General features: G+C 51.4%; 1 protein-coding gene across 1 annotated transcript; it reads right to left on the reverse strand.

Annotated features, from left to right (window-relative positions):
* Window positions 1-1,213: 1,213 nt before the first annotated feature.
* Window positions 1,214-10,052, reverse strand: SDS (serine dehydratase). Its single transcript, XM_010998677.3, has 8 exons — window positions 9,893-10,052; window positions 5,833-5,987; window positions 5,400-5,439; window positions 5,033-5,172; window positions 4,842-4,933; window positions 4,150-4,377; window positions 2,613-2,737; window positions 1,214-1,910 (listed from the first exon to the last, which is right to left on the reverse strand). The coding sequence occupies exons 2-8, from the start codon at window positions 5,983-5,985 to the stop codon at window positions 1,705-1,707; spliced, it is 984 nt and encodes a 327-aa protein (XP_010996979.1). The 5' UTR covers window positions 5,986-5,987; window positions 9,893-10,052; the 3' UTR covers window positions 1,214-1,704.
* Window positions 10,053-17,937: the final 7,885 nt, after the last annotated feature.

The raw sequence follows: 17,937 nt of genomic DNA on the forward strand, positions 1-17,937 counted from the left end.
TGTGGAGCTAGGGCGACTGAACAGAGTATGAGGGATCGTGCAGACGGTCCTCCACTGGAGCTGCAGCTGATCCGGGAAAGGCAGAAGCCACCTTTGCAGGGGCAGCTAGAAAGGCAGTTTCCTTCAGCCCCTGTGCGCTGGGAGTTTCCCACAATCCTGTTTCAAGACGCCACCGCAGGACCATCTATGGCTTCTGCTCTCCCCTGCAGGACAAGGCTCTGGCCAGTTGGTCCCGCCTTGCTTCTTCGGGGGATTTTGTGCCTGACTCAGGCGGGATTGTGGAAACCGAAAGCAATCTTATTCTGGGTAGGTCTTCCAGAACTGAGTGCAATTTTAAACCCTCTATATGCCCTGGGAACAATTGTGGGGCTAGAAGGCCGATAATTTCCTGTCACTGCGTGCCCTTTCTTGGTGCCCTGTCTCCTGGTTTTTTTTTTAAGTACACCTGCTGTCCCTCCTGGCTGGAAATCAGTATGTGGGCTTTTTGCTGGGGTGGGTTTTCCCTGAAATCTCCCAGCACCTGCTCTTTATAGAAGTGTTTGGGGCGCTCTGCCAGCCTGTGTGGATCTGTGTGGTGTCCTGAGGGGTTAGACTGGTTCTCAAACTTCACTTTGAACCTGGGGATCCCAGGAGTTGCTATAGGTGGTGCAGGGACATCTTTGAATGGTTGCAGGAAGCCAGGAGGAGAGGGTGGCGGGGAGGACTCCCTCTAGGACCCTGAGGCAGCCCTGGCAGTTCCTCTGCTGTCTCGTTTTTTGGCTTAGTTTCTGTGCTGTGCTTGGAAGAGAGGGTTTACAGGACATTAATCAAAGACATCAGAGTGTCAGTTTACACACACCCAGAGATGGCGGGGCTTACTACTCCGCTTCCAGTGGTTCGGTGATAAAATCATTGTTATTAAGAAGGACTTCCTATCAGAATGAGGCTTCATCTGCCTTCCCAGCTGGTTCTGCCTCCGGTGGAGGCAGCCCTCATCCCATCCCAAGCCCCTCTTGTTTAGCACCGTTCCCCTCACCTGCTCCCTGCCATGCCCTCTTCTGGCTCATAAACCCAGCTGTCGTAGGGGTCCTGGCCTCCATGTGGGGCCCCAGGGGTGGGGTGTGGAGGATAGGGGTGCTCAGTGTTGAGAGCCGGGGAGTGGCAGCAGGCATGGTAGGGTGGAGGGAGGGGAGGGAGGAAGACAGCCATGATGGAAGAACTCAAAGGATCTCTGTTTCAATAAACAGATTTTCTTTTTCAGTAAAAAAAGCTTGTAAGGGTGGAATAATAGAACAATAGAACAATAGAAAATAGAATAGCGAGTAAGGGTGGTCTTTTCCTGGGAGGGAAGACAAGATGGTTCTTCAACCCTGGACCATGGCCCTGTCCGCTCTTCCAGGGAGAAAGCCGAGATGAGGGACACCTCATTTCAAGGTCCCTCCCTCCTGGTCACCCTGCTCTGGGCACCTGGGCAGTTGTCACCCTGGCAGGGGTGGATAAGGGTGGCCATAGAGCACTCACACCAAAGATGTTGCGTTCCCAGCCTCGCCGGCTGGTGTCCTTCTGGCCCCTCTGCACAGCGGATTCATGAGAATGTGGAAGCTAGTGGCTGGCCCAGGTGGGCCACAGGCTCACCACAGACAGGAAAGATATTTACAGTGGATACAACTCCAGCCCTTCCAGGGGTCTCCTGAGTAGGGGAGGAGGGCACCCGGGGAGGGGCCCTCACTGCGGCAGCCTGTTCAGGCCCAGCTGTTCCTTGAGAGCCTGCAGCTGGGCCAGGCTAATGTTGCTGCCCCCACAGACAATGACCACGACGGAGGACAGCGGGGTGCAGAGTTTCCCTTCTCCTTGCAGCTTCTGAACCACTTTGCTGTAGATGGCGGCCAGGGCTGCCCCACAGGCGGGCTCCACCAGGATCTTCTCATCATCTGCCAGAGGAGGGGATGGTGAGGGTAGAGCAGAGCAAGGTGCAAGGGAACTGTCTGGCCAGTGGTAAAGTATGAGCCAGTCAGCTCTCAGCCCTGGTCACAGACTCATCCTGGACCAATACCCCCATCATTACCCTGCATTGACCTTTCAAGGCCTGAGCCAGGGCTGGCTTTCATCATCAGTGCTCACACTGATAAAATGATTATAATTTCTGGAGCACTGTGTTGAGAAGGATTCTGAAGCATCATCTGAGCCAGAGTGCCAGAGTTGGTTAACCAAACTGTGGGTGTAGAATTGTGGCAGCATAAATACTCCTCTGTGTGTGTGTGTGTGTGTGTATGTGTGTGTGATCCCTGTCCTGGGATGAACCCATTAAGAGTCCAACTTAGTTACAGACCTACCTCTGAATCCAACACTGAGGTCCATAGTTTCCTTTTTCACCCTTGCTACCAGGAAGCTCAGAATCAACATTTTAAATACTCAGTTATTGTTCCTTGTTGTTATAATTATTAGAATAACCTCTTCGTTTGTCCCTTTGGTCTTTCTATTTTTGCCACTGCACTGTATTAACTTGCATTAATGGAAAGGTCTAGGAAGGGACAGGAAATGGAGCTATGGATAGAGTTCCTTGGCATGCCAAGTGGACAGCTTCTTAGGTCCTTAACCAGTAGGGTGGGGTCTTGAAAGGACTTGGCACATACCTGCAAACTTCTCAATGGCGGCCACAGCCTCCTGGTCTGAGACAACTTCAGAGAGAATGGGCTGTTCCTGAAACACCTTCATAGCCTGAGCCGCCACAGTGGTCACGCCCAGGGCTTTGGCAACACTGGGAGAGGCAAGGATGGAGAAGGGGGGAAACAGAGATGGGTGAGAGAGGAGGGAGGCAGAGGCCCGAGAGACACGAAGATGGATGTAAGAGGGAGGAGGCAACTGGGGTTTGTGGGTAGGGGGAGGGGGCGTACCCTCTGCAGCTGGAAAACACTAAGTCCCAGGGAATCACTGAACAGAGTGCAGCCTCCCAAAAAGGCACAGATCACTTGAATTGGAGTAAATAGCATCATTTTCTGTTCAATATTGACTCAGGAGCAAATGCCTCATAGGACTCCCACCCTTGGCTCCAGGCTGTCATCTTACCTTCTTAATTAACCTCTGCTAAGCTTAGCACTGCTCTGCCTGCCCACCCCGGCCCTGTCCTTTTTCAAGGCTTAGGATTAAGGCCACCTCCTCCAGGGAATCCTCTAAGGAAAGCACCCAGTCCCATGGCCCCAAGGGGAATTCTCAAATGATCCCCCCGGTAACACATAGTGGTTACTTCCTGAAAAAGCACTTCGCAAGCATTGTTTCATCTTCACAACAGTTTCTGTCATTAATTTGTTTGATTTTATAGAAGGGAAAGGTGAGGCAGAAAGTGCAGTCCTTCCTATTAATGACAAACTCGTCTAACCCAGTATTTATTCTAGCTGCACATAAGGTCGCCTGATGATTTCCCAGCCTCCCCTGCAGTAGGTGTGGCCATGTGACCAAGTTCTGGTCAATAAGCGGTAAGTGGAAGTATTATGTGTCTTTAACGGGAGTGGGCATGTTTTCTGTCCTGATGTTCTTCTTCCTGGCAGATGGATTGTGGGTGTGATAGCTGGCACTTCAGCGGCTATTTTAGGCCATAAGTCTACATGATAAGGATGATGGTGAACACACTCAAGGATCCTGAGCTCCTAGCTTCATGGAGTTGCCCCGGGACTGCCTACCTCTAAAATTTTTTTTACGCAAGAGAGGAAATAAAGTTCAATTTTGTTTAAGCCATTGCTGTTTTGGGCTCTTACATAATGTGGCCAAACCTCATCCTGAACACCATCTGTCAAAGGTTTGGAGCTGGGATAGGAGCTCCTTGGGAGCAGAAGCTGTTTATTCACGACTCTCTCCCCAGGATCAGCCAGTGTCTTGCACAGACTGGGGATTCAGCCAACGGTTGGTGAATTAATGAGGTGTGTAAAACTCTGCCCCAGAGGAATCCAATAAATGATTACTATTAGACTTGTCATTTGAGGAAGCGTGATGTTCATGCTACAGAGTCACAAAGACTCGGGTTCAGTCCTGGTCATAGCACTCATGGGCTGTGTGACTTTGGGCAAGTGACCAAAGCCTCAGTTTCCTCACCTGTAAAATGGGGCCAGCATCAGGGTCTACCTCGCAGTCAGCACCAAAGAGGGGAGCTCTTGGGCGGCAGGCCTGGCTGCTTACCTGGTAATCCGTGGCAGAGTGACAAGCCGGCCAGCCTTGGTGGAAGCGTAGAAGCTCTCAGCTCCGATGGTTTCCATGGTGATGATGGGCACGTCCCCCCAGCCCACCTCCAGCAGTCCCTGGGCCACTCCACACAGCAGGCCTCCACCTCCCACCGCCAGCACGATAGCCCCCGGCTTTTCCTTCATCGTCTCCTTCAACTCCTTCACAATGGAAGAGTGGCCTTCCCTGGAGAGTGGTGGGAGGCAGGTCAGGGCTGGGCTTCCTGGAGGCACTCTGGTTCAGGCTCCACGCGGGCTCCCAGGGGCCCCGAGGGATTAAGCTCCAGCTACCCCCAGCCGCCCCCGGCCCGTTCACACCCTTCACTGGCTTCCTTCCTCATCTCGTGTCCTCACTGCCCAGGTCAACTGCGTTCTCTGAAATCTCTGCCTCGGCGTCTGCTTCTGGGGTCCCGGTCACACACACTTGTGTATCTGAGCCCACGCGTTCACTTGTGGCCATGGCCATGGACCATGGGCTTGGGTGCACGGGTGTGGGTACCAGCTGCATGTCCGTGTGTGTGCTTCTGTGTGATGGTATGTACACACACGTGTACCCCGCTGTGTGTGATGGGGTGCATCATGGCAGATGTCCACTCAGTGGTGTAGTGGGGTGACCACGACCCACCCTGGGTGACCCTGGGCTCCACGTACCAGATGAGGGGGTCGTCAAAGGGAGGGACATAGACCCAGCCTTGGTTGTTCCTCACCAGGTCCTTGGCCAGCTTGATAGCTTCATCCAGTGTCTGCAAAATCACAGGGGAGGCAGGAGGGATGAAGGGCTGGGGGACCTAGCCCTGCTACCAGGTGCCCTCTGTGCCCTCCTGCCCCAAGTTGGCACTCACCTCACCCACCACCTTGACTGCGGCGCCCTCATTATTGAGCCGCTGGATGGTGAGGGCAGGCGTGGTGCTGGGCACGACAATGGTGGCTGGGATGTTCAGCTTCCTGGCCGCGTAGGCGGCTGCCATCCCTGCATTGCCCGCTGCCGGGGTGGGTGGTGGTGGAAAGTTAGCATGGGGCTGCTCACCCCCAACCTCAAGGCTCTGAACCCTCCCTGGGTAACTGCTGGCCTCCCCCTGGAATTCCAGATTGGGACTTCTGCGGATGTTTGCAACAGCTCATTGCTGGGAAAACCAGGGCCCAGAGAAGTGGAGCACCTGGCCCTGGGACACACAGCAGAGGACAGGAGGAGGCACGCAGGCCGCTTACCTGAGGAGCAGACGAAATGTTCACAGCCTCGCTCGGCCCACTGTGGAGACAAAGCAGGGGGGCATTGGGCACGGCTCTTCCCTCTTACTTGGCTTACTTCCCAATGATTTCAGCATATACTGACCTCTCCCTCCATCACGGGGAATTTGTGCCACCCTAGCCTCTCAGATGACACCATCCCCCACAAAGAGACTGGCTCAGGGAAGGGTGACGGGGAGGCAGGCAACTGATGGTCCTGGGATCAGTCTACCAGGGGACCCTCTGGACGGGCACCCCTTAAGCAGGGGAGGCGCTAATGGTGGATGCTCAGGCATTGTGGGGAGTCAGCAGGGGCCAGCCTGCAAGTCCTTGGGTTTTACAAGGCACTGGCCGTTTCCTGTCGAGAAGGAGGAACTGCCACCCTCGCCCAGATGATACAGAGCCTGTCCTGTACCGTCTTGCAGAGGTGTCCGATGCCTCGGATCTTGAAGGAGCCGGAAGGTTGGGAACTGTCTATCTTGAGGTAGACGGTGGTGCCGGCAACTTTGGACAGGGTCATGCTGTCACGGAGGGGGCTTTTTACATGGAGGGGTTCTCCTGATGCCATTGCTGTGAGAAAGGAAGAAAACCCAGAGGGTCAGGGGAGCTGGCCCTGGTGCCAGCTGCTGCCATTCAGCAGGCAGTGTGGCTAGGAGGGACCCTGTCCCTCACTTCCCAGGAGGCCGTGGACGGGACCCAGATTATAGTGTCCTGGAAACCTGAGCTCAAATCTCAACTCCGCCACCTGCTCACCACGTGATGTCAGACCAACATGCTCCCTCAGCCTCAGCTGCCACATCTGTAAAATGGGCATAAGGGTCATCTCCCCCAACCCCCACCCCCACCCCATAAACACACACACACACCATGCTGGGAGGCTGTGAACATCAGAAACAACGTTCAGACCTTGTAGTTTTGGAAGAGCCCACTGTGGAAATTAATTTGCAGGTGCTGATTCAGAATGAGATGCAAGATGGTTAAGTGGCTGAAACAGGGGCGGGATATCAGATATAGTCTTCGCGAAAAATGCAGGGACGCACGCACACACATGCAATCCGCATGCTTCCGTGTGCGCAGAACATCTCAGGAAACACACACAAGAATCCGGGCAGGGTAGGGGGGCCTCTGGGGAGAACTGGCACTCAGCATCCCCTTCTGTACTGTTTGAATGTTTGCCATGTGCATATCCATTACTTATTTAAATACATTTTTTAATTGAAGTATAGTCGGTTTACAGTGCTGTGTTAATTTCTGGTGTACAGCACAGTGATTCAGTTATACACATATATATTTATTCCTTTTCATATTCTTTTTCAGTATAGGCTATTATAAGATATTGAATATAGTTCCCTGGGCTATACAGTAGGGCCCTGTTGTTTATCTGTTTTATATATAGTAGTATGTATCTGCAAATCCCAAACTCCCAATTTATCCCTCCCCATCCCCTTCCCCACCTGGCAACCACAGTTTCTTTCTCCTTCTGGCCTACTTCACTTAGTATGACAATCTCCAGGTCCATCCATGTGGCTGCAAATGGCATTATTTTATTCTTTTTTTATGACTGAGTAGTATTCCACCATGTTTTTTGTATCTAACCTTTGGAAAGCCTGTACCCAGTTAGGGGAAGCTTTTTATTATTGTTATTTTTAATAATTATGAGTATATTATTTAACAATCACTTCTCAGTTGATTATCATGTGCCAGGCAGTTTTAAGTTTTACAGATATTAACTCATTTAATTCTTTTGACAGTCCCAGGAGATGCCATTATTAGCTTGTCTTCCTGTTGAGGAAACAGGCTCTGGGTGTGTTTTCAGGTTGACCCCTGGGAGCGATTCCCACCCCACATGCACCTCCTACCATGTGACAGTGATGGTTTTCTAGGTGGGAAGGGGGGTCTGTGCTTTCTCCCCTTGAACTTGGGGGAAGTAGAGCCCTGTGGTTGCAGTAGAAGTGACACTATGTGACCTCTAAGCAGTGTGTGCTGGGCAATGTTTAACAACGGCCTCTCCAAAGGGAAAGGAAGCCCTGATTTCCAGTGTGGGCGCTCCCCTTCTGTATATACCCTGACCAAGGCCAATTTCAAGCCATCAATAGGATGTCGCTGAACAAGGGGCTGGGAAGAGGTGGACACACTCCACTCCTGAGAGCCTGTGTGCACCAGACCGAGGGCAGTAGCAAGTCTCCCAAGGCTGGGTCCTAAAAGGTGACCTAGCCTCCCCATCTGCTCTCTCTCCGGAAGCTCCCTGTCTGAACCCGGCCGCCTTGATGGGAGGGAGCCCAGGCTGCGTGCGGAGGCCACAGGTAGGTGCCCCGAATGCAGCTCCAGCTGAGACCCCTGATGCTGGCCGGACATGGGACCCAGCTTAGGGATGGCTCAAGCCCAGCCACTGTCCTCACACTGCAGCCCCCAAGGGAGGACTGCTGGGCTGAGTCGAATCAAGGCCCAGAGTCATTCACAGATAGTGAATGTTTGCTGTTGTTTTCCGTCACTCGGCAGCTTGTCACACGGCAGGACTGGAGTACTGACGTGACTTGCCCAAGGTCACACTGCTAGTGAGCTGGGGAGGTGGGATTTGAGCTCAGGCAGTCAGTCTAGGCCCAGAGCCCAGGCTCTCTCCAGGGCACATGGGTGTGACTCAGGCCCTCTGGTCAGCACGTCTGTCTGGACTCCGGGTGACTGTGAGGATGAAGTGGCCCAGACTCCGGCCACAGCCCTGCATACTCAGGCCAGCTTCCCATCACTGCACCTCCTGCTGAGTCACGGGGGAAACTGATTCTCCTTAACTTGGTCTGAGCCAGAACTGACCAGACGGTGGTTGGGTAAGAAGCCCATCCGATTTCCCCGAAACAGAGCAGGAACTTGTGGGGTCCTCTGTGGTACAAGTCCTTTCCATGTCCCTTCTTTTTTGTTTATAAGAAATAGGCTTCATTCAGCCTCTTTGATCTTCCCCGAGTTCCAATGGGCAGATTCAAACAGCTGCTCATCAGGGAAGCGGGGGTGATGCAGAGACAAAGGAGGAAGAGTCGAGAAACAATAGTGCAGCCTTGGAGCAGGGTGCTGGTTCCTCCTCAAGGAATAGACATAATGTCTCTGAGTTCTTCTGCAGGAACTAAGCCCCCCACCCCCCCGGGTGGAGAATGGTAACTTCAGGCTGAGCACAAGATTCCTGGAGCCCCGCCCTGTTCCCTCCCCGCCAACCAATCAGAAGACAGTCACACACCCTGCAGCCCTCACCCAGATTTTCCTATAGAAACTTCTTCCCCAAAACCATCCGGGGCTTTAGGTTTTTCAAGCGTGAGCCGCCCTTCCTCCTTGCTGAGCCCTGCAATAAACCTTTCTGGGCTCCAAACTCCTATGTTTCGGTTTGTTCAGCCTCACGGTGCCTCGGGCACACAATCTTTAGTTCAGTAACACCTCCATCCTCTACTATCCCCGAGGAACAGGCAAAGGTGGCTACCTGCCTCCAACCCTCCGCTCTATTTCCAGTGGTCCAGCCCCTGGACCTGGGCACTCCTGGCTCAGGCCTCCCTCCTCCCAGAATTGTCCAGATATGCCTGGGTTGGAAGAAAAGTTGGGGGTGGGGTCCCTGATCACCCCAGCAGCCTTAGCAAGCTCCCAGATATGGGCACACCATGTCTGTCTGAATTAACTGACATTCAGGGCCTGGGAGGGGGGCCAAAAACATACCACCTGTCCCCTAGATATCTTGAATAAAAGTCAGAGACTGGAGGTACTCCAAAACAGGGGCACCCCCACATCTGTTTGAATTAACTTTTAGGTCCTGGACATTGTCCCTCATCCCTGGTCTGGCTGTCTGGACCTTGAAATCCAAGGTCCTGGGCAGGTTGCCAAGTCCTGGCCTCAGGAAGCTCTCCCGGTTAGGGGTGGGAGGCATCGACCCCAAAGACCCCTTTCAGGTGGACTTGGGGAGGTACCCCCCAACCTGTCTCCCACTGCACCATTGGGTCCCTTGGGTGACAGGACAGGGATCCCCCTCTGTCAACCTGGGGTAAAGCCAACATCTGTAAACCGCATGGGGCAGCCATTCTCACCTGCTGCTGGAGGTGAGACTTCAGAAAAGATTTTGTCCCAGGCGTGGAGGAGGGAGGGGCGTGAGAAGCTGCTGTCTGCCTACCTGTCACCCTGCAGTCAGAAGTTACTTCCCCTCTCACTTGGCTCATAGGAAGAGTTCTATAAAAATTTATAACTATTATTATATCTAGACTGGACACTCAGAGTGCCCTATCTCATTTCACTTCCATAATGACCTTAAGAGGAAGGTTCTATTACTACCCTGTTTTACGATGAGGAAACTGAGGCACAGAACGGGTGGTGAATCCAGCCAGTCTGGCTTCAAAGCATATGGGTTTTTATGCTCAACTGCTTCTACCTCCCCCTCCTCCCCTGGGAAAATCCAGGCTGGCCGCAGGCACTCCAGTCCTGGGGATGAAGCTCAGGATGGGGCTGCTTACCGGTAAAAGGCAATGAGCTAGGCGGCTGGGATAAACTGGAGATGGTCTAGATGGGTGGACTGGGTAGACAGTCCACAGACAGATGCAGAGCAGGACAGGTGGACCGTCTTCAGGTTAGTCTCAGGGGCTAACCGGTCCTGGCTTTATTCCCCCAGCGCCTCCTAGGCAGCCAATAGGGCCCCAGGGCCGGCCACACCCCTGCCAGGACCCGCCCCTGACTTCCAGGAGAGTAACCAGAAGCCGGTGCGCTTTCCTGGAAGCGTCTTCTGCCTCACCAAGCCAAGCTTTCTTCCTCCCCTTCCCCACTCGCAGCCTCTTCACTTGTAAATGGGATCAAATAACCCACGTCCCCAAGGGCCTTCAGCAGACTGCAGAAGATGGTGTGGGATAATGCATCTTAAAGTCGCCAGCACGTGCTGGCCTCCTCTGACCTCCCACAGGCACTCCCCAGCCCCCTCCTTGGTGGGACGTCCACAGGTGTGTGTTGGGGATACAGGGTGAGGAGCTGAAGTGATGTGGGCGTCGTGAAACTCACGCATAGACGCAGCCCCCCCCATGTGCATCTGAGTGTATACAGCTGGCACTCAACATTGCCCGAGCATCTGCTTGTGCCCGATTCCATGTCAGATGTTTCCCATGTGGGGTTTTGCTTAAGTCTCAGGCAGCCAGGTGAGTGGGCATCTTGAGCCTCGTGTCACAGGTGAGGAAAGAGGCTCAGAGGTGAAGTAAAATTTGCCCCAGATGGCCCAGGAGGCAGGGATGAAATGTGTCGACCGAAATAAAAACATACAATGTGAGGGCTGTGAGTTTCAGGTTTATTGGCGGATTTACTGAGGAGGCATCCTTGGAGACAGCCTTCCAGAGGAGTCTGAGGAGCTGCCCCAAAGAGGTGGTGGTGGTGGGGTCCATGCATATATAATTTTGGTGATGGGGGCACGTGCAATCAACACATCTCAGTAGAAGGTTGCTGCTCGTCACGAGGACCAGATATCTCCGTTAATGATTTTAGTGCTCTTCTAGGAAGATGCAAGAAATCAGGTTCCTAAAATTTCCTCTTGAAGATATCTGGCTGTCGGCCTGTTCTGCCAGTTTTGCCAGAGCACAGAGTGCCTTGTTCCGGATCTCCGCCCTGTACTCCTTTCGGGGTGTGTGGAAGGTCAGCGACTGCCGTGGCTCGTGACTTCATTCTTGTAGAACCAGATGATGAGCGACATTTTTTTTTAGTTGTCAAATTCAAATTCAGGAATTCTGAGTCCTTTATGAGCACGTTGCTGATGGGCTGATGGAGGGGGTGGAGGTGGGGGTTGGAGAGGACATCTGGCCCTGCCTGGTCACATTCAGAAGTCCCAGATTTGGGCTTTTGATGCAACCTCCATAGGAGGAAGGCAGCAATCTTAAGAGTATTGCATTAATCTCCGTTCCAGTGCAGCAGTGCCCCGATTGGGTGGTGGGGAGCTGGAGATGGTGGATACAAGATGATTAATTCTTTCTTTTGACCTCCTATGTAGTTCCATTTGTTTCAACAAGAGTGTATCACTGCTAGTGCGGAGGGTGTAGCTTAGTGGTAGAGCATGTGCTTAGCATGCAAAGGTCCTGGGTTCATTGCCTGGTACCTCCACTAAAAAAAATTAAATAAATAAATAAACTTAAGTACCTCCCCCACCCCCTCTAAAAGAATGCATTACTCCTGTGATTTGAAAAACATCGAATTAAGAAAGTCAATCATGTAAGAAAGAAAAAGACAAAATATTTGTCACTGTTGTTGACATCTTGTCTGGGCATTTAAAAAAAAAATCACTTTATTGAGATGTAATTCACAAAGCATGCAATTCACCCCTATACAGAGTATCAGTTTTACAACATTTTCATCATCACACAAAGAAAGCCCATACCCGTTAGCAATCACTCCCCTCTCTCTAGCCCCTGGCAACCACCAACCTACTTTCCGTCTGTGTGGCTTCTCCTATTCTGGACATTTCATGGAAACGGAATCATATAGTATGTGGCCTTTTGTGTCTTTCACTGAGCATCCCATTTTCAAGGTTCACCCACGTTTAACATGTCTTCATGCTTCATTCCTTTTTATGTCTGAATAGTATTCCATTGCAGGGATAGACCACATTTTTTTTTTTATTATCCATTCAGCAGCTGATGGACATTGGTCTCTGAGCATATCGTCATTTTAAAATATATTAAGAAATATGTACAGGTTTCCGTGTTCCATCATGTGAATGGGAACCCGAGACCCTAAGAAGCAGGGGGCTCACACGTCACTTGGGGAGCAAATGGAGCAGAGAACCAGGTAGAGTGGCAGTTGATGGGGACATTCTGACAGTCAGCTGCTAGAGGGTCTTGGGGGAAGAGTGGTTGTCGTCACTGTGCAAACCTCAGGGAGATCAGTCCATGCCTGTGACCCCAGCATCCAAGGCATATGATTTTCTATGTTTCAGTGAGTCAGTTTTCCTGCCAGGCCCAAGTTCAAATCCAACTTTTGCCCGGAACTTGCTGTGTGACCTTGGACAAGTCACTTAACCACTCTGGGCCTCAGTCTCTTTAGCTGATAGTAGTACCCACCTCTTAGATTTGTTATGGGGGACCTAATTAATGTAAAGTTGCAAGGACAGTGCCCATCGAATGGTGGGCACTTAATAGGTGATGGCCATTTTCATTTTCTGTTACTCAAGAGGGCATTTGCATCACTAGTTCTGGGTAATGGGGCACAAGGGCTTTTCTCTCTGATCTAGTCCTCCTTTGAAAGGTTTTGAGAAGCAAGGGAGGAGTGATTCCCCATTCAACAGATGGGCAAACTGAGGTCCGGGTCTGTCCAATGCAGAAAGGCAGGGGCAGAGCCGGTAGTCCCAGGAGGATGGGTGGGAGTTTGGCTGCAGAACCTTGGGTAAGTTGCCTTCCTCACCTCTACCTGCTGGCTCTGTTACATCACACCGTCCCGGGAAGTGTCCCTGAGAGTGGTCAGATCAGCGTGTCCTTGGCTGTGGAAAGTGGGAGTGCTGACGATTGTTTCCACAGATTGTAGAGGAACCAACAGCTCTCACCTCTGTTTGCGCTGGCTGACCAGCCCCAGAGTCTCCTGATTGCTTAAATGCCTCTGGCTCCTGAGTCCATCAGATCTGGGCTGAAACTGACATCCAGCTGTGAGACCTTGGGCTGGTCACCTAACTTCCCTTAGCCTCAGTCTCCTGCCCCGAGAAATGAGGACGATGATATCTACTGGATATTGCAAGACAGAGATAATGGCAGCTCAGTGTGAGGCATGAGGGAGGGGCTCAAAGAAGAGTAGTTGTTACTATGGTTACCTTTGGTGGTGGTATTACTATCCAGGACTCTCTCACACCTCTGGTCCGCTTTTCCCGAGTCCTCCCTCCAGACCTGACTCCTCATTCATGTTTATTCCCCATCAGGTCCGCACTGGAGCCTCTTTGAGACTCTGCAGCCTGGCAGCTGCTGGAGAATCTCCCCAGGGGGACCATGAGCAGCCTGAGGGCAGGTTTGTTACTAACTTGTTCTCTGCTGGAGTCCCCACGCCTCTGTCCATTCACTCAACATCCTATATTGCACAGGACAGCACCCGCACGGCACAACAAAGACTCGTCTGGCCATAAATGTCCGTAACACTGAGATTGAGAAATTCCGCTTAAGGTTAACATGAAACGAGACTATATCCTCCCTTGTTCTATCTTCTCTACTTCTGTTAATAGGACCAGGTAAAATTAATCAATCCCATGCGGGCAAAATGTGCGTTATCTGGAAAGCTGTTGTTCTATCTCCAGCTGCTACTCAATCAATCCCACGGAAGTTAAAAGGTTTTTTTTTTCTTGGTGAGATTGATACAACCCAGCCAGGCCTCCATTGTTTTGGACTTAAAGCATTTCACCTCTGTGACCCTGACTGTAGGACTTGGGAGCTAGCCCTCTTCATTTTTGTTCCCCTGGCTTCAATCCATCACTCGATTTGGCTGAGATCTTTTGGAACCCTCCTCGGGCCATTTGAGGGTGCTGTCTGTGGTGATAAGTCATCCCCCAAAATGACAAACAGCTCTTTGATGGGCCCTTATGACTAAAACTGGCCACAGCTCAGGTCAGGATCCCTTGGCCACACTGGAGCTTCCCCCTTGGGGTTACCATCACCCGTCAACCAACATGTGATGGGTGGAATTGGTCCAAATGGCCTGTGAGGGATTTTGTCCAAAGTTCACTGAAAAAAAATCAAGATATTTGCAGTGGGAGTCAATCTCAGAGCACAAACCACATGTGCAACAAATGAAAACTTCTTCATTTCCCTCTAACTTGGCTTAATATTTATTTCAAACAGATAATTGATTGGAGGCAGTAAGGGGATTCCCCCTGCCCCGGGGGTGGGCGTGGCAGCGACATTCCAGGGCTGAGTCAACACAAGGTGGAGTGGGGATGTTTCCTGGTCCTCAGTTGTCCCCCAGCCCAGCTTGCCTGGGGGACCTTCCTCATTCCCAGCCATGGGGATGTGGTGGGGGGGGGGGTGGCGGGCGTGCCTTGTCCCATAGTCTGGGACCTGCGGTAACCATTCCAGAGAGTTGTGGGGGACTCAAGGTGTCTACTTTCTCAGATCTCTGCTCCCTGAGGCAAAGGACATTCCCTGCTCGTGGGAATCCCCCACCTCCACTGCCCCTAGCAGTGTAGTGCGGCATAGAATCCTATCTGCTGTTAATCTTTGATACCTTGAAACTAGCCACTGGGGCAGTGGTAACACCATTAGAGTCAGAAGATGCTACAGGTCAGGACTGCTTTCTTTCCTTCTCTTCTTTCTTCCTTCCTTTCTTTTCTTTCTCTTTCTCTCTCTGTTTCTGCCTCTCACTGTCGCTTCCAAGAAGTGAAAACTGAAAGAGAAACCGTAAACTGTAAATTTCCTCTGTTTTCTGGGTGTGGGGTTTTTAGAATTGCGGTCATCTGCATACCCACAAGATCCCCGGTTTACTTGGGGGACTTCCTGTCTGTTGGGTGACTGCCCTTCTGCTTTCACGTCATGCAGATCCTATCTCAGTGAGGAAATCAGTACACAAATCTGAGGATTGACTAACGCCCCCCCACCAATGACAATAACAACTCTCATGCTGGTCCACACCCACTCGTAGATGGATTCTCCAGCCCCGTGCTGTCCGACACGGTAGCCCCTCGCCGCGTGCGGCTATTTAAATTTAATCAAAATTAAACAAAAGTTATAATTCAGCTCCTCAGTTGCACAACCACATTTCAAGAGCTCGGTAGGCACGGGTGGTGAGGGGCTACCGTATTGGACAGTGAGGATTATGGTGCGTTTCCATGATGGCCCTGCCTCCTAGCCCCCCTTCTCCCTCACTCCCACCTCCCCGGTTTCCCCGGGACAACAATGTTATCAGCATTGATCTCCAGGAGTCTATCCAGGTACGGATACAGTCATAGACTGGTATGTCAGGAATTTTAGTCATTTTTCTTTGTTTAAAAAAAAAAAGTCATTCTACCCCTGTTTGAGGAAAGCATCCTAGGAACTCGTTTGGAAAACGGGATTTTCGAAGGATGCACTAACCATTCCGTCTCTAGTTGGCTACTCTAACCTACAGAGCCTGGACTTGAGCAGTAATGTCTGGATTTCCAGCCTCCAGTGAGCCCTGCTCACTTCAGACTGGCCCCCACACTCCTAACTGGCAAGAGTCAATTCCTTAATTCCTGCTGCTACCGTTTGTCCTGAACTCAGTGGTTTTTGTATACTGGTGGATTCTATGATTTGTTTCAAGTCTGAAGTCACGAGGAGCTTCTGTTAGCAACCGAGGATGCCTCAAGTTCACTCCTGAATGGGCTTTCCCTCCAATTGCATGGCTTGCCCGTGCACTTGTGCTAATAAATGTATAAAAGCGTGTAGAAATGTGTAAAAGTTGGGCTGCTCTCTGGCTAGGCTGGTTGCTTGACTGCCTGATCCCTAGTTCTTTCATTGTGACTGCAACTGAGCTTCTGTGGCTTGGAACTCATATGACATAGAGTCCAGAGGTAAACCTGCCAATCAGAAGGGCCAATCGCCAGTATCCAAGATTCCAAGCCTCCTCTCTACGCAGTTCCCTTGCCCTGGGAACAAGAAGTCCAGCTCAGGGTGAGGATGGTGACGTGAAGCTTAATAAATAATCCAGGAGACTGGCCATGGCTGGTGTTTGGCAGCCGAGATGTCCGGGACAGGGGCTGGCTGACGAATGTGGCTCTGGGAAGGGACAGAGTCAATGACCTGGCCCTCTCTCCAGCTTTTCCTACTCTCTAATGCAGTCACCCTGGCTTCCCCACCCCATCCTCCTCCAAGCCAGGAGCTCTGGAGCCAGCCCCTCTGGATCCAAGCCCCTGACTCTGCCACTGCTGTGTGACCTTAGGAAAGTGACCTGGCCTCTCTGAACCAAGTCTGATTTTACAATGTTGATTTCATTAGCCCCAAATTGTTGGAAGCATTCTGTGACAGTATGAAATCGTGTACCCAGACTTCGGGCATTCATGTTGCCGTTGCAATTTTGTCCACATTGTTGAATCACACTTTTTTGTAATATTAGTTGGAAAAGCAACACCTGCAACACCAGCAAACACAGAGGACTTCCTCTATTTTACATCTGCTAACTCTTTTGACCTCACGTCAACTTCACTAGGAAAGCAGTATTTTATCCCCATCTTAGAGCTGAGGAAAAAAGGCACAGAGAGGTTAAAGTAACTTACCCAAGGTCCCACAGCCAGTAAGTGGCAGAGTTGGTATTGGAGCCTGGCTTCAGGGTCTGTGTTCTAATTGTCAAGCATACTGCCTCTCCAAGCCAGAAACTTACTGCTACTACTTAATTATTTTTAAACAGACTCCATTTTTAAACTTTAATACCTGCCTTGGCTTCCATGAAATCATGGGATTTTATATATATATCTCCTAATACACACAGAAATAAATACCCAACTATTAAAAAACCTTTGGGAATCACTGGTCAACAAAATTTCTGAAAATGACTAGGGCTGGCATACAGTAGGTATGCAACAAATGCAGCTGTCATGCTTCTTTTCCAAGCTTGAGATGTGTGCTAAGGCCCTGCTCCTCCAGGAAGCCCTCCCTGATCACACTCCACCCCCAGCTGCCCTAGGGTGACCTTCTGCTCTCTGTCCTCCTGGAGGTGTTAAGGTTGTCACTGAATTGGTGTCTTCCTCTCCCCTCCAGCTTGGGGGCCACCTCAGGGCATGAACTGGATTTTATCACTTCTGTGTCCCCAGTGCCCAGTCCAGGCCAGGACACCTGACAAGGATGGTGTGTGTTTAATGTGAGGATGTGGATGAAGATGCTGAAGTCCTTATCAGTGATCATGACCAAGCAGTTCCACTTGTCCCCACGTGGCCAGGAGTTAAATCAAACCTGAGGAGATCACACACAGGCCAAGAAGGGCACAGACCATCTGGGCTGCCAGCTGCTTCCTGGACCTCACCTCCCATTTTACTTATAAGGAAACTGAGGCCCCCAAATGGATGTGACCAGTTCAGATTTACCCAGTGAGATGGTGGTAGAGACAAGGCGTGAATCTGATTGCGTCACCCCCCTGCCTAAAGCCTTCCATGGCTCCCTGGAGCCCTTGGGTGAGGTCCAGACTCTGGACTGGCACAGGCAACCTGTGTGCTCTGATCCTTGCTCACTTCTCTAGCCCCAAGCCCACCTGATGCCCCATCCTTGCCTTCTCTGTTCCAATTCTACTGGACACCTTTCCGTTCCTGCAACACACCATGCATTTCAGTTTCAGACCTTTGCTTTCCATGTTCCTAATTCCTGGCTCTGCTCAGTCTCCTCTTCCAGGAAGCCTTCCCGGCCCCAGGGGCCAGGTAAAGTACTTACTCTGGGCACCCACAGCCCTGACCTACCTCCGCCTGCCAACCTCTGATGGCACTGATCATAATTGCTCTCCAGTGGTCCTCTGGGGCTTCTTGAGGGCAGGGGACATGCTGCCTTGTTTGAGGCTAAAGTTCCCAGGGCTCGACACATAGTAAGTGTTCAATAAATATTCATTGAATGAATGAATC

This window comes from Camelus dromedarius, chromosome 31 (assembly GCF_036321535.1).
Source record: "Camelus dromedarius isolate mCamDro1 chromosome 31, mCamDro1.pat, whole genome shotgun sequence".
Classification (NCBI taxonomy): Eukaryota; Metazoa; Chordata; class Mammalia; order Artiodactyla; family Camelidae; genus Camelus; species Camelus dromedarius.